The sequence below is a fragment of the Pleurodeles waltl genome, chromosome 5, assembly GCF_031143425.1.
Source record: "Pleurodeles waltl isolate 20211129_DDA chromosome 5, aPleWal1.hap1.20221129, whole genome shotgun sequence".
Lineage (NCBI taxonomy): Eukaryota > Metazoa > Chordata > Amphibia > Caudata > Salamandridae > Pleurodeles > Pleurodeles waltl.
This window is the reverse complement of record NC_090444.1, coordinates 614,388,007-614,410,671: the sequence shown is the minus strand read 5'-3', so window position 1 is coordinate 614,410,671 and position 22,665 is coordinate 614,388,007. Positions and strand designations below refer to the sequence as shown.

Here is a 22,665-nt window from a genome sequence, read left to right as displayed (position 1 = left end):
GCAAATTTGGGACTGCTTATGTACTGGACAAGGATTTGGTCGACTAACGTGTTGGAGTCCTATGGGAGTAGACTAACCGATATTAAAATTACATACTACTTATACTTTGCTACGGCTGTGAGATAAAAAGACATGGTTCTGTGTTTTAGGATGAAAGAACATGTAATCTGACCCAGCTTCTATCAAACTGACTGTAAGACGGAGTTTAAAATCAACTTATTACCACCACATGCTTTTAGATGGATACCGAAACCGAGAAGTTGGCATCTCTCAGATTGATTCTTGGATATTAAACTGCCCTTGCATTTTGAACCATATATGGATGAAATACTACACCGGATGCTGGAGCATGGCTTGGACGGCGTGGTGAATAGTGGAGTGATTCTGCTGCTCTGGCCGTCATGGACTAACGTTGATTCCGCACTCTGTGGACCCCACAATGTGAAACCAAAAGCAGCTCCATGAATTGGAGTCTCAGGGGGACCTCTGATCTTAACTGGGCACACAATTTAACACTTACCAGCATTACTTCACCACGCTCGTCACAGCAGCATGCACCCTGGTCGAGGCCTCTCCTGACTCCCTGCGGTTGCTTTCCATTCCTCAGCGTGTCTTCTGTCACCTTTGACCTCCCTGGAATACAGCAGGTTTATCGGAGTTTGCTTCTTACAGGGGGAGAGAGCTGCGTTGAAGACAGGTGAGCCTCGCCCTCTGGGGGGGGGGGGTTGGGTAATGTCACCTCCCTCCCACGCCAATTGCACCTCTAGTCTGTTTCCCTGGTCTTTTCAAACTTTCCGTTTTGTGACTCCCAAGGCTGCGCCTGCTTTGCTCAGTGGTTTCAGTAAGCCGTTTGTTTCAGAGTGTATGCCAGCTGTGAAAGTGCTTTAAAAACCTTTGGCGACGCGCTGGTGCCAGCAGTTTGGGGGTCCTGGAGATCTGAGCTGGGGTGGGACTACGTCCCCCAGGTATAGTTGCAGCTGGACTTGCGCTATTAAGCGTTGCTTCCCTCACACAGCGCGGGATGCGCTGGTGCCGTCAGTTGGGGGCCCTAGAGATCTGACCTGGGGTGGGACTAAGTCCCCGAGGTACACTTGCAGCTGGAGCTGCACTATTAAGCACTGCTTCCCTCATGCAGCGCAGGACGTGCCCGGGCAAGATCGGGCCAAGACGGGTCCGTCTTCGCCCATCATTGCCTGACAGATGCTGGGCGTCATTATCATCTAAGAAGTAAGTTGGGAACTTATTATTCTGAGACTGATTAGTTTGATTATATACCCTGCTGTTTGCTATTGTGCAACGTTGAGATGGGGAAACAGAAGGCTGTGTATATTCCCACATATGCCAGTAGGCCAAAGAAATCTAGGAAACGGCTCACAAATAAAACAAGTATTATACCTAACCAAGGAAGCCATTCCCTAGAAGACATAGATATCCTAATAGAAGAAGTGGAGGCTATATTAAGAGATAACTCCAACTCTTTACCTTTACAACAGGGTCCCCCTGTTATAAAAATACCAGACATATTTAAGAAAAAACAGCGGCAACCTAACTCCGCCAAGGATATTGTACCAAAAAGGACTATTGCAACAACTGGGTTGGAATCACCCCTAATACCCTGTAGTGGGTCGTATACAGTGGTGAACACTACAGGTGACCTCCCAGTAGGGGACGAGGCTCCCCGTTTACCCCTGAGGTTATGGTTATACCTATGATTTCATGTTCTAATCGGTTTGGGCCCCTGGGGAATGATGAAGGACTCTGTAATGTTATTACACATAAATATACTGGGTCATGCACGGAAGGCAGTGTTGGAACTAATCCGCCTCCGGCCTTGGACAGTTCGTTGAGACCGCATGACAACCTTGACTTGTCCTCTGTTCACCATAAATTAGATGAGGTGAAGAATTTGGTGCTGTCATTGACCAAATTATTGATGAGGGATCCCAGGATGGCATGTGGTTGTAACCGTCCTCGATCAAGATTGGATGCACCCTATTCTGTCACGAGAGGCACATCCACTATTGCAGCTGAATGTAACTCTCGGCTTCAAGTAGATAATCAATCTTTACAACCGAGTTTTATTTCCACCTCTATTCCACCAGCTCCACATATTGAAGGATGACAGGCTTTTCCCGAGGTCATTCAGCATAAACGTGTGACCAATGTTAAAGATCAGGGTTCTAGAAGACTTGGCAGTTTTGGTAAAATTACATCTAATGATAACAATAAGGACCAATTAGGGGAAAACTCGCCCACAGGTTCTGAGTGGAGCAGCCACTTCAACAACTCATCATTCTAAATTACCTTATGATGCTTCACAGTTGGTTGGGATGAAATGGGCTGCACCCAAGAAGCAGGTCCAAGCTTCTGGGAACCGAGGAGAGACATTGTTTTTGGTTAAAGTACCTAAACTGTCTCAAGGGGTTGTGGAAACTCGGGATTCCCTGTTAAACAAGGTTATTTATTGGTTGAGAATCCAGCGGAAATGTCTTTCTGTTATCTGTACAGATATTGTGGAGGTGGACCAACGTTGTCAACCTGGATCTAGATTTGATTTTATCTCTATTCGTTTTGTGGACAGGTTGTTAGTGAATAATCTTATTGACTTTGAACTGCATACTTGTCATTTTAGAGAGTCCAGTGAAGTTGGTATTAGACTCAAATCCTCTCCACCCTCCGTAGGCCCACTCACAAATTATGAAGATGCAAATGGCAGGAAGGCTAACATTAGCCGCAGATGTGATCTGACTCCGACAGGAAATCACTTGGATTTAATTCAGGGTACTGACTGACTATCCACCGAAACCAAGATAATAACATCTACTTGGAGCTCGGTGGGTGGGCTGGGGGTGTCTAATAAGCCCAGTGTCCTGGCTTTGACTGGGTCGCTCCTAGTAGGGGTCTGGCGGGTTGGTTTGAGGTTTTGAGTATTGAGTCTGATGACCATGGGGAAGTTCAAGGCCTTGAGCTTAGCGATACGGGAACCAAAGCTGAACTTTCTATTATGTCTTGGAATCTGGCTGGGCTGGGTAGGAAACTGTTGGATCCCGATTGGGCTAATTATATAAAGAAACAGAATATATGCTTATTCCAGGAAACATGGGCTATGGACCCTGTTTGCCTGGATGGGTTCCTATCTTACCAAGGGATGGCCCTACCTGCGGATGGAAATAGTGGTTGTGCCAAAGGAGTTTTATTGGTACTTCTTAATAAGAGATTACGGTGCAGCCATTCGCTTTTAAAAATTGACTCCCCGGATTTGTTAGTTGTGCAGCTTGCATTCAACAGATGTCTTAAGATTGTGATAATTCACATTTACGCAAGCTCTGTGCCGCGGGTACAGGAATCTCAGACTATAACTCAGTTATTTGAATATTTAGATAATCTGCCACCTAATACTAAGGTAGAAGTTGCAGGAGATATGAACTGCACATTCAAACCCTCCTATTTGAGTAGTTACCTAGCTGATGAAGAGGACGAGCAATGGGGTATTCCTCGTTTGGTTAATGAGCAATTTTGTAGTCATTCTTGTGTGGCTTTACAGCTGACTTCATTGTGTCTTAAGTATGGTCTAAGGACGTGTAATAGTCGAACATCTTCCGATCCAAACATTGCATTTACCTTTAAACAAGGGGAATCGTCTAGTGTTATTGATTATTTTCTACTGGACGTCAGGTTATGGCCATCAATGGAGGATATGTAAGTGGAATTCCGCCATAGTGATCATAATCCTCTGCTTCTTACTTTATGTAGTGTTGATTTCAGGAGGTCTCTAAATACCCATCATAGTGTTGTCCCCAAGCCACAATTGAACAGTAGTCTTACCCGTGTTAGCTGGCCAAAAGTTCTGTCCAACCCATATATGATCAGGGAGATTTATAAATTGTTCATTGGTGTTATGGCAGATTATGAGGGACACAAGGTTGCTGATATTCCAATTCTTACCATCCATGAGGTATTGATATATAAGCTACATATTTTTTTTTTTTTTTTTTTTTTTTTACAAAATAACTTCCACTAAATCATTTGGTCACATATTAAAGAATGGTTTAACAAAGATTGTTCAAAGGCCAAACACCTATTGAAACAAGCTATTGTGTCCCGCTCTCAGGGGGCGATTAGAACAGCCAGATCAGCCTATTATAAAGCCATAGCTCAGGCCAAGAAAAGTCAGGACAAATTAATTTGTCAGAACTTATTGAATGCTGCCAGACTGAATAATAAAATGTCCTTTTGAAAAGCACTATCTGATAGAGAGGGGTCAAGAATATAATTTGCACACACATTCAACCTGAGAGCTGGGTCAACCATTTTGCTAAACTTTATGCTATGCCATGTGATTCTTCTCTTGCTGTAGTGAATTAAACATTCAACAATCTGGGGATGGTTGCGTGTAAACAAGATGACTACATAGTCTTTACTTTAGAGGAGACATTAGCCGCAATTAATTCTTTGAAATCCTCCAAAGCTCCAGGCCCAGACAAGATACCAGGGGACCTATATAAGTCTGAGTCGGTGATTTGGTCTAGTTATATAAACATGTTATGTAACGCAATAGCAGCGGAGGGCTTAATACCCAGTACGTGGAAAGGGGCCGAAATAGTTCCTGTCTATAAAAAGGGAGTGGTGAGTTCACCTGCCAACTATAGACCGATTAGCCTTATTGATAACCTTCGAATTTTTTTTGGGCTAAACAACTTCTGTGAGGGCTTACAGATTAGGTTGATTGCTGTTACGAGATGTCCCCACTTCAGGCAGGCTTTCGCCCCAAAACTAGCACTATGGATCAAGTTCTTAGATTGGCCTTCATATATTGGAAATGTGTAACGCTTGCCAAACAAAAATTGTATGTTGCCTTCGTAGACCTTTGGTCTGCATTTGATATGGTCCCGAGAAGGAAATTATGGGATGTTTTATACAAAATTGGTACTCCACCAAACATAATCCACCTCTTACAAAGATTACACGAAGGCACATATGCTCAGGTGAGGTGGGGCAACCAGGGTGAATTGACAGACCATATTGCTATTCAACGGGGTTCGTCAAGGGTGTGTTTTGGCATCCACCTGTTTTACTTTATATATGTAGGAGGAAGTACAAGTTGTATCCTTTTGCCAAAAGACGCTCCATCCTTGAATAATCAGAAGATTCCTATATTGCTTTTTGCAGATGACACTCTCCTTATTTCTAAGACCCCAGTGGGTCTCCAGATCCTGGTGGATACGTTCACGACCTTCAATAGATTACCTGGGTGTGAGCATCTCTAACAAACTGCTTTGGGAAGATCAGATCAACAAGAGTGTATCCCTTCTTCAACATAGATCTAGGGCCATTCTGCGTTTTTATAAGAGCATAATTACAAAAGCGGTTTCTCCGGCCATTAAGATTTATATAGCCAAAGTACAGAACGCTGCTACTTATGGCGCTGAAGTGTGGGGCTCTTGTAAGACTTTTATATTGGCAGTGGGTGAGAACAATTTTGCCAGAGCATTACTCGCGTGCCCGGGCAGTACCCCCTTGATACCCATTTTTTTGGATCTTGGTTTCAATTGCATCTCTGACATGATAGCTTTGAAACCACTACTCTTTTGGGTAATAATTTGGACGACTCCCCAGCTAGTTAGCTACAGGGATTCTCTTTCTGATCTTTTAAACAGACCCAATGTGACATCAATCCCATGGTTCATGCATGTTTTGTAATGGTTTTGTACCCTGGGCCTTAGGAATTATTGGGAGAATGCACAGGATTTAGAGAAGGCCCATTAATTGTATTTGAAAAAAGCATACTGGTCTTATCTCAGAAATAATCATCCTTGGTTTATCACACGGACGATTGGCCAATACCTTTTTTGGTTTTAAATGATACCCTGAGTTTGAGTCCTTTTTCAATCTCATCCCCAATATTTTGGGGAAGAGTTTGTATGTTCGTTTCTGTTATGGGTGTTTACCGCTACTGGCTTTTGTTAATAGCTGGAGGCTATAGACGGAAACTAAATTATGCCCATGTTGTAAATCTGTTCCGGAAACAGTTGAACATTTTACGTTCTTCTGTTCAGCGTACACCCTTCCTCGTCGCAAGTGGATTCGCCCAGCTTGTCAGGCGTTGGGTTTTGGGCAATTTGTCACAGTCCTCAGGATTTTAAAGAGCGATACTTCTGTTACTCTGATTCATACAGTTAGCAAGTTTCTTGCGGCCGCATGGTATATATGAATGCATTTTTTTTAAACTGCTGTAGTTTTATCTTAGGTATTCTCTGGGTAACGCGCTGATAGATTTTATTGGTATTTATTGTTAATAATGAATGATGTTTTTATTGTTACATATTTTTTATGGATTTTACTGTACATTTATTTATATGAATTATGTGTTTTCTCTTTGCTTTCATGGCTTACAACCGAATAAAGCTTGTGTTAAAATAAATAAAATAAATACTACACCCGAGGCAAGAAATTTGCATATACAATTCAGATTCTGAATCCAAGGTGTACATAATTGTACATGTATCTGGAAATATGACCTAGTTCATGAAGGGTGTAGGAAGCTGGCTTTGTATATCCTCTACCAAAGTAAGGTATAGTGTGTAGAGTCCAGTGGATCCCCAGAGGCTTTACAGAGGCTAAAGTAGAAAATAATAATGCTCTGTTTTGTGGTAGTGTAGTCGAGCAGTTAGGCTTATCAGAAGGTAGTGTAAAGCATTTGTTTTACACCCACAGTCAAGAAATGAGGCACACACTCAGTGACTAACACCAGGCCAATGTTTTATGTATCAAAAAATATACTGTGTTACTTTATTTCTAGAACCAAAAGGATCTTTGTTGCAGGTAAGTACAGTTTCAAGAATGTATCACTTTCAAGTATCAAATGCACTTTGTTTGGAATTCACAAGTAAAACAGTTTACAGGTATGTAGTACTGTTCAATTTCAAAAGTAGACTCTTATTGCAATTTCTCATAGAAAGCAATGCAATCCTAGGGGAGGAAAAGTAAAACACAATTTGCAGGTAAGTACTCTACTTACAATCCCAGTCTGTGGGAGTTAAGTTGTACACAGGGCAAAGTTTAGGAAGACACCAAGAGTTCACCACCAGCAACACGGGCTGGCCAGGTGCCAAGGTCAAAGTTGGGTCAGGTGCCCAATGGGATCTCATGGAGCGAGGGGACCCTTAGAAAGAAAGAAAGCTTGCAGGTAAGAACCCGCAACTTTAGGGCACAGACGTGGGGGTTTAGATCAACACAGAGGGGCCACAGGTCGGCACCAAACATGCACCCTCAGGGGCACAGTGACGGCCGGGTACAGGGTGAAAACACAGCATTGGGCGACCAATGCTTTTCACTGGGGAAATCCCTGGAGTCACAAAAAGGCTGCAGGCTTGGTCCAGGGAGTCAGCTGAAGAAACCCAACGGCTGGACAGGTAAGTAGGGAGCCCACTGGACATTGCTGGACCTTCAGTTGAGATTCCCAAGGCCAGGGGGCTGCAGGTGCAGGGGTAAATTTAGGCACTGGGAAATCTTCACCGTATCTGGTAAGAGGGTTCTCTGGATTTAGTCTGCAGGCGTCGTCATGTTTGTCAGGAGGGGTCAACCCAGGGTGGATTTGAGGTCAGAATCGCCTGGGGACCTTCTTTGGACTGGTGAGCCACCTGGACATGGGCTGTGGGCACCGGCTGCAGAGTGGGCAGGACTCACTGATCTGGGGTGGTTCTGGAGTCCTTCTTGGAGGTTTCTTTGTGGACAGGGCTACTGTCCTCAGGAGATCTTTGTCCTTGGGTAGGCAGGCAGTCCTCTGGGGGTTTGTAGAGGTCGCTGGTCCTGCAGGATGCCTCACCTTTTTGTAGCAAGAGTCATGAAGCTGCAAACAGGCTGGTAGGGCTGGGGACAAGTCAAATGCCATCTGGAGTCTTATCTGCAGATGCGGCTCTTCGTCCTTCTTCTTTTCAGGTCACCAGGAATCCGAAGAGCATGGTTCAGGGGTTCCCCTAAATACTAGATTTAGGGGTGTTACAGGGGTCAGTGAACAGTAGCTAATGGCTACTGTGCCCAAGGGTGGCTACCCTCTTCCTGTGCCCACTCCATCTGGGTAGGGGAGCACATTCCTAACCCAATTTGCTAACACCCTCCAAAGCAAGATGGAGGATTCTGCCAGGGTGGTCCCAGCTGGTGTGGACGATCCTCCTGGTGTTTACTAATTTTCCTGCTGGGCCTGCCACCAAAAGTGGGGCCTGGTCCAAGGGGCAGGAGTCTCCACTAGCTGGAGTGACCTGGGGCAGTGCAACAAAAGGCAGGAGCCTTTGAGTTTCACCGCCAGGCTGGCACAGGGAAGCCTCACACTAGAGGTTTGGGTGAAATACAGACTACCTCTCTAAAATGCCCTCTTTGTGCATTTTTTAATAAATCCAACACCTGCATCAGTGTGGGTTTTTTGAGCTGAGATGTTGATACCAACATTCCCACTCTTCAGTGAGGCCATGATGGAGCTGTGGAGTTTGTAATGACAACCACCCAGCCCATGTACTCTATATAGCCACACTGCACTTACAATGTCTAAGAATGGACTTAGACACTGTAGGGGCATATCGCTCATGCAGCTATGCCCTTACCTGTGGTGTGGCGCACACTGCCTTAGGGCTGTAAGGCCTGCTAGAGGGGTGATTTGCCTATGCCACAGGGCATGGTTTGTGGGCTTGGGACCCTGAGAGGGATGCCAGGTCGACTCTACCTTATTCTCTCCACCAACACACTCAATCTGAAATTGCAGTGTGCATATATTTGGTGAGGGGGTCCCGTAGGGTGGCACAAAACATGCTGTAACCCTCAGAGACCCTCCCTGGCCACAGGGCCCTTGATACCACTGGTACCTTGTACAAAGGACTTAGCTGTGTGCAAGGGGTGTACCAATTGTGGAAGCAATGGTACAGTTTAGGGAAAGAACACAGGCGCTGGGACTAGTTAGCAGGATCCCAGCACAGTCAGTCGAGTTAGCATCAGGCAAAAAGTGTGGCGGAGTACTGCAACAAGGGGCCAGTTTCCAACAGAGAGTTCTGTAAAATATGTAGCAGGGTAGAAAACATTGAACATATTTGAAGCTTTTGTCCAGCTTCCTCAGCTGCAAGATAACAATGGATTCAGTCACTACATGCCAATTTGTATTTTATATATTTTGCAATAGCATAAAGATATTAATACACTTATTACATTTGGGGTAAGTACATTTTTATATATGGTATACATGGGAAGGAAGTGGTTAGTGCTTGCTTTCTGATTTATGATACTCATGAATTATGTGATACGTGGAAAAGCACAGTTGGAAATTCAAACATTTTCTTTTTTGTGTAAATATGATAGATATAAACTATGCTTTATTTGAAAAAAAGGTAGTTTAACACAAATTATATTATTGTAAATATTTTAAGTGGGACGTGTTGCTATTTTAAGTGTTTTAAGTGATATTTCACCTGAAAAAAATGTTTTCGAATTGAATTGAACTCAAAATGTAATTAATCGGGCATTGATTACTTTAGTCAGTTTACATTAAACGTTTGTTAATATACAATCTATGTTTGTGATAAATATATACATGAATTTGATGAACATTTGTCTTAGGTAAAAGTCTTTTTTGATGATCTATGTCAAATAATGTACAACTACCCAAAATAGCACATTTGTAATTATGGGTGATTTTTAACCTACGATTAAACCCTACAAAGAATGACTTGCAACATGGTGATCTGTGGTCAGCCTTCCTATTAATCAGTTATGAGCATTTCCTACCTCCATCACAACATCTTGAGCTCTGGATATTCTAAACGTTTTAGTGTCTTGGGGCATGATTTGCCTATGCTGATGTTGTTTATCAGATTCTGTAGCTGCACAAACATTTATTCAAGGTAATTAGAGATGTCAATTGATTGTATGTTCCTGCAAGCATGGTATTTTGATTTGATCAGTGATTTTTCAAGTATTACAAATTGATGGTAGCAATCATTGAACGTTGCAAGCATTTTGCATGCTTCCATGTATTTAAAGTTTGACAATATGTTCTCCCCCTAAAGTTGAATTTCCAAAGGAAACTCATTACACTAAATAATGGAAAGCATTTGATATTACCTTCTGACTACTAGCAAAAAGTGAGGACATTACTGTGGGGGTATTGAGTAGCAACATAATAAACTTGTATTCCAGTATAATAAAGCAGATTTTACAGTGCCTAAAGATTAAGTAAAAAAAATAAAAGATGATTTGAGAAACGTAAATCCATATATTCAAAGTAAAGATAGAGGGTAGGTTGACATGGATTGCCAAGCCCACAAGAGCAAGATGAGTAAGCAGTAACAGAAAATCATGAGGGCGAAGATTGATAATACTTACGCCAAGCTGGAGTTTAGGGTTAGAATACAAAGATAACCAAAGATGTCCAATTCACTATATGTTCTTGCCAGCATGATATTTTGATTTGATGAGTGATTTTCAAGTACTGCAAATTGATGGTAGCGATCATAGACCTTTGCAAGCATTTGTACGCTTCCATTTCTTGAAAGTTTGGCAAAAGGTTCTCCTTCTGGAGGTGGATTGCTCAAGAAGACTCGCTGTCTGCAGTAACAGTTAATACTTTGTGACTACCAGCAAAAATGTTGGGACATTACTGAGGGGTTATTGAATAACACCATAATAAAGTGGTATTTTAGTATAATAAAGCGGAATGTAATTGCCAAAAGGATAAGTTAAAGACAGGAAGATGATTTGAGAAAAGTAAACCCATAAATGCCAACAAAAGATAGAGGGTGGTTTGATTTGGATGGCTAAACCCCCAATAGTCAGATTAAGAAACAGAAAGAGAAAATCATGATGGTAAATGGTGTCTGCCTACTCATACCTTAAAAAAAAATTACAATTTTTGCCCTGCATTTCTCAAGAACCAAAAACTGTGTTGTCCTTCCCACCATAACTATACAGTCAAACACAGTGCGCTGTGCTAAGTTATTTTCTTTAGTTTTCCAAAGAATATTGTGCATGAGAATTTTCCCAGAAAGTTGGAAAGAGGCGATTATAAAACCATTCTTCTAAAAAAGATGACCCGTTGTTTCTTAAAAACTATAGATTGATGAGCCTACTAGAGATTGGGGCTAAAATAATACTTTAACATTTCAGGACTGGACAGAGAACATAGGCTTAATCCCTGCAGAGCCTGGTGGATTCAAAGAAAGTCATTCCACCATATTCCATTGTTTCAGTGTATGGTTTCTAGCTCAAAAATCCATAGACCAAAGGAGCAACCTTTTTTTCTTGTTTTGTTGATGTGTAAGCAGTCTTTAACTTGGGTAATCCCAACTCTTCTTGGAACTCCTTATTAAAATGGAAATACTAGAGTATTTGCCTGGTATTTTGAGAGAGTTCCACAGAAACTGTGCTATAGTTTGAATTGACACTGATGGTTCACTCCTAAAAGGAAATTCCCATTAAAATGATTTGGGAAAGAGCTGTATGTGAGCTCCAGCCTTGTTGCTCTGTTGCTGCCAGACCTTCCATCCACTTTATTGAAAATAGGTTAATTCTCTCCCAAGTTGGGTGGTACACATGCTTCTTGTCTTCTATTTCCACATTACCTACAAATAATGAACATGACTCAGATTGGCTTACAGAGCAAACTAACAGAGTTCTATAAATATTGTGACCATAAGAAGATAGTAGGCAAAATCGAGAAAACAAACGTCTTGGGGCCAGATGTATCAAAGTACTGTTTAGCATTTCCTAAGTAATGCATTTTAGGAAATCTCTATTTGAGAAATGCAAAACACTATTTAAGAAAATAGCGATTTCTTTAAATTCGTAATCTCTATTAGGGAATTGCTATTAGGGAATGGGACTTTGGTCATCCCTATGGGCCTGAAGGCCCATAGGTGTGAATGGTTTTGCATTTCTTAATTTGCAAATTCCTTTTAGGTATTCGCAACTTAAGTAATGTAAATCCAAGGGTGCTCAGGGCCTAAGGCCCCCTTTGATGCACCCCTATAAAAAATAAAATGTGCACATGTAAAGTGCTTACATGCCCTAGGGACATGTGTTCACTACATGGCACTTTCAAAAATGCATTTTCAACTTAGAGTTGCTTGTAATTGTATTTCCTAAATGCCCACTTCGCATTTAGGAAATGCACGATACATATGCATAGGTAATTGCAAATAGGTATTCCCTAATTGCGATTTCCTGTTTAGGGAATCAAAAAATTCGCAAAACTGAGTCACAATTTTAGGGAATCGTTATTTAGCGATTCCTTAAAATTGCACTGCGAATACCTTTCATAAATCGTGAAAGGCAATTTTGCATTCACAAACGGTGGAATTTTGCTATTCTCCCTGTTTGCGAATGCAAAATAGTTTGATACATCTGGTCCTTGGTGTTTTGACGCAAATGTGCACCCTTTTCATGGTGTTGAATAAGTAGATTCCTATAAAAAACATTGTATGGTGTATCCTAAAAAACACAATTTGAACAACATAGACTCTTTAAAATCAAGAACCTAGACTTCAGTGGTGAGATTAAATACATTTAGTAGGCATTTTGATGGGCCCATATGTAGAATCTTCTTAGCAGCCTCTTCTGCAATAATTCATCTTGAGATTTTATATGGGAAAGTAATTCTCTGACTGTACTGTAATTATCAGCGAGACCAGATAGAAAGATGTTCAAAATATCTGTTGTGCCTACCTAAAGCATCTATAATCCAGGTAGTTAGAACAGAAATAAACTTGACAGGCTGGTCTTTCTTTGCATGGTAATTTGGTCTTCTCTTTCGGATTAAGCTTGGAATATCAAAACACTGCAAAATCTAAAACATTTGTCATGAGGAGATTGTAACAAGTGTACTAAAATGGGGTCAAGACATAAGAAAGATCTTAACAAAGTTATATACGTAACTCTCTATAGATCTTCTTGCTCCAAGCCTATCCTCAAGCCTGTCAAAATCAGTTCCGATCACTGATACAGCATAACTCTAAGAAGAGGGACATAAAGTATTGCACTATAAGATTTCAACCTTGTGAAAGAGAATTCTGTCAGGAAGAATCTATTTATCCCTATAGTGATTACCTACTGAATCTGGAGATGAAACTGCCTATTTTAAAATTTAAAAAAGGTATAAATCGTTTTCATTTGGGGGCAAAGTTATTTGGTTTAATTCAAGAAAAAGAGGGTTGAGTGTAATACACGTGGTTTGCCAATACAGTAGGATAATGCCTTCATCTTTGATTGTCTGTTGTTATAGCAGTTAAGTTGGAGAAATTTAAACTTTAATTTTTATTGCACATGGAATTAGAAACCAATTTCAAGCTATGAATTTGTTTTTGGATGTGTTTTTAGATGTGATTTATGTAGTAGAAATAACATTTGTTTGTATGTTTTATGCATTTTTATATATCAGTATCACCTACTTTATTTGAATGTTAGATGAAATATAAGTATGTTGTTTAATATTAAGGTCTCAATAAACTAAATTTTTCACTGAAAACTGTAAGAAATGCACATGACAATCAGTAACGTCTTCAAAAAACAGAATGACAATATCTTCCAATACTACCCTGCTTAATATCACCACAACGGACCCACCATGCAACACACCTAAGTGGACCACCATAATCTCTCCCCTCTGATGAACAGTTAATTCTTATACAATATATGAAGGCCCCTGACACCGCTGCTAGCTCTCATCACCTTCAAGACCGGCAGTATTATCAACAAGGTAGTTCGTTCTGCCACACCCCTGTAGCAAGTTGGTTTCCAAACTCAAGACCCTTGATTGAACACCAGTGCCACACAACACCTGCTTCGCCATGCAAGAGGGTGAAGATAGGATGCCAGCTGTTATTCACCTATTCTCTGACACTCTGGAGCATCCCAGTTCAGATCTACAGGCAGTATCATTTACCCACTTTCACAAAAAGCTGAAAACCCATTTTGTCCACGCAGAACCTTATCACAGTGTGACCAGTCAGTTACTGGACAACACTTTACTAGTTTTGCATCCCTTTTAATGCCAACTGTCCAGTTCTCTAATGGGTTTCCCTGCTGTCCTTGCCCACAGGAGTCCATCATGTCTAGTCCCACCTCCCTTCCTCTCTTTTCTATTCTTAATCCTGTTCTTGCATCTGCATTCACTTCCCACCACCCTCAATTTCAAGGGTAACCCACTCCCTTATTGTACAGCGCTTTCAAGCCAGGCTCACTTAATACAAGTAGCATACATAAATACATCTCAATTTATTGGTGGGAAAATTAAACATTTACTAATTTGAATTTGATTGTCAAGACCCCCTCTTTCATCTTTACAATCGCTTTACAGGCTGGAGGTAGGAAAGCTTAGTCAAGAAAATGAGTACATGAATACCAAGATTGTCAAGCTGCAGAAACGAAATGACGAGTTGGAAGAGCAGTGCATCCAGCATGGAAGGATGCATGAGAGAATGAAGCAGAGGTAAGACCTTTCAGGCATACATTATACATGTATGCATTAAAAAAAATGTATATATCTGCTGCATTTGTCACCTATTACATGATTCTACAGTGAAGCACGATTATTTCTCAGGGAACGCACACTTTTCATTCACCTTGTCTGGTTATGTAAACACTGATCTGATAGAGACTTCTAGCTGGAGGTTCCTTACCTTTGACTTTCCCAAACTTCAGGCTGAATCCAGAAACTTTTGCTACCAATACCCCTTGCACGCGCTGTCAGGTGGCTCCATTCGCCTCCGTGTGGCATCGTTGGTGCCGGACGTGATGTCACGGCCATATATATAGATGCCACCCAGGCACACAGGCGTCAGTTCTTCTCTTTGTGCACCAGTTAGCGCAGATTTGGAGAGAGCTACCGGTCTTTCGCTTTTTGACAGGCCCTTTTTTGACTTTTTATTGATTTTGTTGCTTTTTTTTTTTTTCCGTGTGTTAAGATGTCTTCAAGGAAGGCTGGGTTTAAACTGTGTGGCGCCTGCCACTGCGCCATGTAGGTCACTGACCCCCATCTGGTTTGCCTCTGGTGCCTTGAGCGCGACCATCACTGCAAGTTGTGCTCGGACTGCCGAGTATGGAGTCGAAGGCTTTGAGGGAGCGGTCCCTAACATTGCTTGCAGCCCAGCAGTCTGCAACACCGGCAGGTGAGACTCCGAGAAGGAGGGTGGGGGACTGATCTAGGAGCCCCAAGTCCCCTTCTTTCCATTCAAGGTCCTCTGGACACTCGAAAAAGAGGCATAAGAAGAAGAAGTGCAATAGGACTTCCACTTCACCTCGTCCGTCAGCCGACGAGAAGAGCGGGGAACATCGGCGTTCCCTGCACGGTTCTGCATAGCCGGTAGCCAGTTCGACCTCCCACCTTTTCTGGTAGCCGGATCGACACCCGCTCAAATAAAGTAGTTCTGTGAGGCCATGCACTGTGTATTCAAGTGGCGACCCCTCTGGCATGCCTTCAGGCCCGTGGGGTCAGAAGAGACTCCAGCCGGATCAAGGCCGACGGCTTCGGCCTCAGCTCAGGCAGAGTCTCATGGATCCGAGTTTGGATCCAGACCGGCGCCAGTCTGACCCAAGGGCTGTCAAGACAAACTTCTTGACTGAAGTGCTTCAGCCTGCAGCTTCTACTTCTGAACCCCTTTTGCCTGTCAGCAAAGCACTTACAGACGTCCTGCTGGGAACTTGCTCCAAGCCCAGACCAGGGGCTCCTGTACATAGTACGATTTCCCATCAACCACTCTGGGCAACCCTAGCTTTCTCAGCCAACACCCCACCCCTGAGAGCTTGGTAGTATAAGCCTCCGTGTCCCACGGTGCATTCTCTTCTGCTCTCCTGGATAAGGAGTCCTAAAGGCTGGACCATTTTTCTTCCACCAGCGGGGCACTGAGGTCGGTGAACACCTCAGGCTTATTGGGCTGTTTCTCCGATACCATTTGGGACACGGTTGCGCAACTGTTGCCTCCGGTCCCAGAGGCGGTCCGGGCCATACTCTCCCAAGCAGTGAAAGATGGGAGAGACGCAGCTGAGTTCACCATCCAGTGTCGCTTACTGACTTGCTGGACAGAGTGGTTGCGTCGACAGTGGCCTTAAGGTGCCACGCCTGGCTGAGGACATCTGGTTTTTCAGGGGAACGTCCATGCGAATCTGAAGGACATGCCCTTCAATGGCACTTGCTTGTTTGGTGAGAAGGCACATTCGGCGCTGAAGCGCTTTAAGAACTCTCAGGCTACGACCAAGTCCTTGGGTCTCTCAGTGACCCAGCGTCAACCATCCGCTTTTGCTCCTTTCGTGGCTACGGTAGGAACGTGGCACCGCACCAGACCTATGCCAGCCCCTGTCCTATACAGCCAACCCAGGGTATGTGAAGACCTGGGTGTGGTGTCTTCAGGCCTAGAGAGTCTGCAGGCCAGAAGTCATCTGCCATACAGCCCCCAGCAGCTGCACTCTCAAAGCCCTCCTAGTTAGGATCTGCAGGAGCGTGCTTGCCCAGTTGAAGGGAGAATACACCATCATATCTTCCACTGGAAGTCTATAACATCAGACGCAAGGGTATTGCAGATCATCAGGAAGGGCTATGCCCTGCCTTTTCAATCCTTTCCTCCTCCTGTTACACCAACATTTGAATGGCTGGCAGAGGATCATTTGTCACTACTCTGAGAGGACGTTACAGCTTTCTTGGGCAAGAGAGCCATAGAAAGGGTCCTGATATCGGAAGTAGGCAGTGGTTGCTATTCCTGCTACTTTCTGATGCCCAAAAAGAACAAGGGTCTTCTCCCTATTCTAGAGCTTCAGACCTTAAATCTCTACCTCATGTGCGCTCCTTTCGAGCCATTGCACAATTGTACCCATGGTTGTAGAAGACAGCCGCCTTAGTGGTAATAACATCTGCCTGGAGGGTGAGTGAGATACAGGCATTATCAAATGAGCCTCTATATTTAACAGTGTTTCCAGAAAAGCCAGTGTTGCGCACATGTGCCTCTTTTTTTCCTAAGGTGGTGACCTCATTCCGTCTGGGTCAAACTGTCACCTTGTCCACCTTCTTTGCTCCCCCACATCCCTGTAAGGAAGAGAAGCAACTCCATCAGCTGGACCCAAAAAGAGCATTGTCCTTCAACCTTTATCGCACAAAAGAGTTCCAGGTGGATGACCAACTATTTGTGGGGTATGTGGGAGCAAAGAAGGGACCGGCAGTACTTCAACAAAACATTTCGCACTGGGTCGTTCTCTTTATCAAGATCTGTTATGCCCTGGCTAAGAAGAAGCTTCCCGAGGGCTTTATGGCCCCTTCCACCAGGGGAAAAGTTGCGACCAAGGTGCTAGTATGTGGAGTCCCAGTCCTGGAGATTTGCCAGGGAGCAACGTGAGCATCCTTGCACATGGTTGCCAAACACTAATGCCTGGACAATCCGGTCTGAAGGGACAGGCATTTAGCTCATTCGGTCCTACAAGACTTTTTAGTCCGAAACATTAAACGCAGCCCACCACCCGGAGGGTATGGCTTGGGTATCTAATCAGAGGTAAGGAATCTGCAGCTAAAAATCTCTATCAGATGAACAAGTTACTTACCTTTGGTGATGCATTATTTTGTATAGAGAATCTATCTAGCTGCAGATTTCTTATACCCACCCATGCCGCCGGCTCTGTGGACTTGTTACTAGGGTTAGGGTGCTCCCTTTTTCAGGCCCATAGTTTTGACACACATTGTGTTAGTTCTTGTTATGGCTCTGCGCTTCTGGCACGGAAAGTTATGATAATAGTTACTGACGCCCGTGTGCCTGGGTGGCGCCTATATAGGTGGCTGCAATGTCACTTCCAGCACTGACTATGCCATATGGAGCTGAATCGAGCCACCTGACGGCACGTGCAAGGGGTATTGCTCAACAAATGTTTCAGGATTTAGCCTGACGACTGGAAACTTTTAAGGCAAGGAATAAGCAGCTAGATAGAGTCTCTACCAGATAATTAATTACGGAAGGTAAGTAACTTATTCTTTACTTCCATGTTTTCCCACTGGAGAGTTTATCAGCCCAAAGAGTTCTGCATAGCTTACTGTTAAATTTACATCTTACCATTGCTAAGGTCATTGGTTACCATCCACATTTAAGACTCAGAGGTAGATGGAGTATCCAGAATTGGTCTTGCTGGCTTACTTCCTTATCAGGAGTTCTGAGTTAGTATTAGTTACACTACTTCCCATTTTTCTCTGTCCCACAGTCACTGAAGGGAAAGTAATCTTTACTGCACCAGTGTTTGCATCAATTGTATTCTTTGTTCCTCCTGCACTCATGTAGTAGGTTTCAAAGCCCTCCACATAAAATGAATATTTAATCACAATCAAGCACTGAAATAGTTTCTTGGATTGAGCCAGGACAGCATCCTAGTCTATATGTGACAAAGCTATCCAGATAGAAATGTTTGTTCTTGCAGCATGCATAATTATCACCAGTGTGGCAAATTTTCTTTCTCAATAAACACAATTCTAGGATTAGAAATTTCTAATTTATCTTTATTTATTTTCAGTAGATAACATCATGGTATGTGGCATTGGCAAGGGTTGCATATTAAGCAATTTTTACATTGTACATCTCAGTTTTAATTCTGGATTATCATTCTACACAGTGTTGCATTGTTTTCCTGTTTCGCCATATGTCATCTTCTGTCTTAAGCATGCATTTATATTATTTTGATGTATTAATCAAGAAACAGAACCATTGAACAACCAGTGAAACCTTTACCCAGTATTTTTAATTACAACTGTTCTAAAGCTCTGTAACAATCAGTTTTGCATGAGGGCGAGTCGGGATGAAGTGGGTGCTTAACTACCGGGGCCATGGGGTATCTGGAAATTAAGGTTTCTCAGTTTTATCTGCCTGTGTCCCAAGGGTTCTTTCTCATCTCTGACATATAGCATATTCTGGTTTCCACTTCACTTGACTGCATCATTCAGTTCACCAGCCAGCAGAGCACTCCAAACAAAGTTATTACTGCCGCCCAAGCTCCATAAAGCTGGCAACCACCTCCTCCCATAAGTCCGCTAGCAACTGCCTGCGCAACCTTCTGTAGTCTTCGGCTTGGCGCGCATTCTCCTCAGCTGTCGCCTAGCTTCGCACCTCATTCCACCGCCAGCTATGAAGAGATCCATGGACTTCCAATGACAGACGATATCTTTTCTTGCTGCCCCCTGTGCCAGATCCAGGAATCTGTTGCCTACTTTTTGCTAATTGCGTCTTTTATATAATCCAAGAAGGCAAAATTCTGCTGTGTGCAGATGCTCACGATTGAGGGTGCTCTCCAGATTCCTTGCGGCATGTAACCAAAACTGCACTACGAATGGACACCCCCAAACCATGTGGAGAAATTCTGCATCAAGCTCAATTCTTCTGTATGCAGCAAAATATTGAATCTGTGAGAAATGAGATACATCCAATGCAAGTAATTAAACTGTGTGTATTTAAATCTGGTGTTACATGTGCAGGAGTAGGTACGTTCAAGAATGTGGATCCATTTCTTATCCAGTATTGTATCTTTCATAAATTAACATGCTTGAATCGTCCCCTTCGTCGAAGTTGGAGTCCCATGTTACTTGAAAAGCAATAAGCACCAAAAATAATTCATAGGCTATAATGCTAACCCAAATGACTCATATAGCCTATCTCTGTCCTTTTGTGAAAAGGACCCAAACCTGGCTGCTGGCCAGTCAGGCACTAGAACCCTGTAGAATACTCCCTAGAAAGGCTCTTTCCCTCAGATTTTCTACTGCACGTCGTGTGAAGCGAGTCTCCCTGAGCTCTGCTAAGGTTTTCTACTTCTTCAGGAAGATTTTCTTTCAGAAAACCTCAAAAAGATGTCAGATTCTTCTAGGAAGGGCCTTTTCCGCCCTTGTAAGACCTGCAGCAAGAAAAGGCTGCATGTGGATGATCCACATAAAAACTGCTTATACAGCCTGTATCCAGAACACCAGGTGAAAGACTGCAAGATATGCCACACTTTCTCTGCAAAAACCCTCAGAGACCGAGAAGGTAGACTTTTAATATGGTTACAGGCAAAATCCTGTACTTCAGGTGAGGAGAGTGAGTCAGAAAGACCACATAAAAGGTCCAGATATGAGGACCTGGGACAGGCTGAAAGATCTACAAAGCGTAAATAAATGCATCATAAAGAAGGTGCTAAAGGCGTAGAGGGCTCAGTTTCATCTGAGCCATCCTCTCCTCGTCGAAAGAAGGAGTCATCACACCGTTCTCCTTCATCTGAGCTTTTCACCTCTAGAAAGTAATCTATCAAGCTTAAGTCGACAACGACGGTTTTCACATCTACCGTCTCCACCACCTCGTCAATGAGACTGTCGTCGACTACGTCGACGTCCGTGGTAAAGGCTCCTATTCCTTCCATTAGACCACCGTCGACGAAGGCTCCAGAAAAGACTTTGTCACTGAAGGTAACGTTGACGCCATCAGCGACGAGAACATCGTCGTTGACGACAACGGCCATGAAAATTCTGTGGACTGCAACACCGTCGACAAGAGTACCGTCTGCGACATCACCATCGACGAGGCCATCGTCGAAGAGACCACCGCTGAAGAGGCCATCGTCGATGACACCACCATCGACGAGACCGTCATTGATAGAAAAATCGTCCACATCAGTTCCGTGGATGGGACCACTGTCGTCAACACCATCGACAATGCCAATGGTAGCTGTGAGTCAGGATGTTATTCCTGTTTCTTCTGGGTCTCCTGATCTTCGCGCTACAGTTAAGATCACAGCAATGTCTAGGTCTGTTATATATCCTCAGGATACTTCACCAAGTAAGGTGACAACTTTGCTGCCTATTCATCTGCTGGACTGGGCAGAGTCCGATTAGGGGCCCATTTGGTGATGCACACAGCCCATCCCAATTGCATGTTAAGTATCAGGAGGAGGATGATGATGATGATGAATACGATCAATACCAGCCTTATTACTCTCATCAGGGGCGCTATTATGAACCTCCGCCTCAACCTAGAGACACTGTGCAGATGCCTGCCTCCTTTATTCAGGACTTGCAGTCAATGTTGCAGGATTATAGGAGGAGGTTCCCAGCTACAGCAGAGGAGCAACCGCCGCTTCCAGTCTCACCAAGGAATATACCTCCACCTCCAGCAACTCCTAGGATGACACCACAGTCTACGTTAGCCGCTCCCCCTAGAGATGAGGTTTTGACGTCTGGGGATGAGGAAGAAGGTGAAATTTCAACACCACAGCATCCTAGTGAGGAATGGGATGACTATCTAGCCCCTACTCCTTCTCCACCACCTCCTCGTCCTTCAGATTCTCCACCGGAGGATATAGGTGGTTTTCACAACTTGATGGATAGGGCGGCCACACGTTTTCACTTGCCAACGTCTGTCTCAGTCGGAATGCTTCCTCCATGACTTTAAGGAACAAGCTAGAAAGTCTATGAGAGCTATCCCTTTCATAGACTTAATTTGGATTGAGGGGATCAAGATCATGCAGAACCCGGCAACTGTTCCACCAGTTCCACAGAAGCTCGACAAAAAGTATAAGGCGACACAGGACTCTCCGGCATGTTTGACCGGTCATCCAAAACCTGACTCCGTCATCTCCCAAGCTTCCCAAAGGCGTTCTAAGAACCTGTCCGCACCTATAGCTACTCCTCCTGATAAGGAAGGAAGAAGACTGGATAATGTGGGCAAGAGATTCTCGTCCATGTTGGCCATAACTGTTTGTGCAGCAAATTCCCTGGCTATTTTGGGTCGCTATGATTATCCGATGTGGCCGGGTATGAATGCTTTCATGGATCTCATCCCGGAAAGAATGCAGTCGGAGGCATGAAAGATCCTTCAGGAAGGAGAGCGTACGTCTGAAGAAATAATTGACTGCGCCCTGCACATAGCTTCCACGGGTTTTCGCCAGCTGGCGGGAGCGGCTGTATTACGCTGCCAAGGTTGGTTAAAAGCGACCTCCTTCAGACCAGAGGTACAGTCTAGAATTCTAGACATGCCGTACGATGGAGAGTCTCTCTTCGGTAAACACGTGGACGACGCATTACAGGCCATCAAGGCTGACACAGACACTGCTCGGTCCCTGGGTACTTTGCAGTACCGGAAGCAGCCCTTTCGAGGGTGTAAGAGGTAGGGGTTTTACAGCATTTCGAGGTTCCTACCACAGGCAGTACCAACAGCCTCAGTATGGACCAACATACCAAGAGCAATATAGGCAACCATCCACTGCCTCATACGCCAGACAGGGAGGAAGGAGAAAGCAGAGTTCCCAATCCCAGGTTCAGCCTTGAAAGCAATGATTCTTGTCAGGCACCGGCTACGCTTCCACAGCATTCACAGAGCCATCAAGTGGGAGCGAACATCTCCAATTACCTCCAGAAGTGGAAAACAGTAACATCGGACAAATGGGTGCTAGATACAGTGTCTCGAGGTCATACGCTGGAATTTAAACAAAAACCGCCACACCATCCGCCAGGGAAATCCAAACTGCTTCATCTTCACTTGCTTCAGCAGGAGGGTTCCCTAATGCTCGCCAAGGGAGAGATATAGGAAGTTCTGGTTCAGCACAGAGGACTCGGGTTCTACTCCTGGTTCTTTCTAATAAGGAAGAGGTCAGTGGAATGGAGGCCAGTCCTAGACCTCAGGAAGTTGAACAAGTTTCTGCGGAAAC

At 43.7% G+C, this 22,665-nt stretch overlaps 1 protein-coding gene across 2 annotated transcripts in view; it reads left to right on the top strand.

Annotated features, from left to right (window-relative positions):
• Nucleotides 1–22,665, top strand: part of SDCCAG8 (SHH signaling and ciliogenesis regulator SDCCAG8) — a 1,349,628-nt gene that overhangs the window by 867,344 nt on the left and 459,619 nt on the right. For both annotated transcript variants that reach the window (XM_069234464.1, XM_069234463.1), the window contains exon 16: nt 14,333–14,464. In XM_069234464.1, the coding sequence (XP_069090565.1) occupies nt 14,333–14,464 (132 nt within the window). The remainder of the gene's footprint in view (nt 1–14,332; nt 14,465–22,665) is intronic.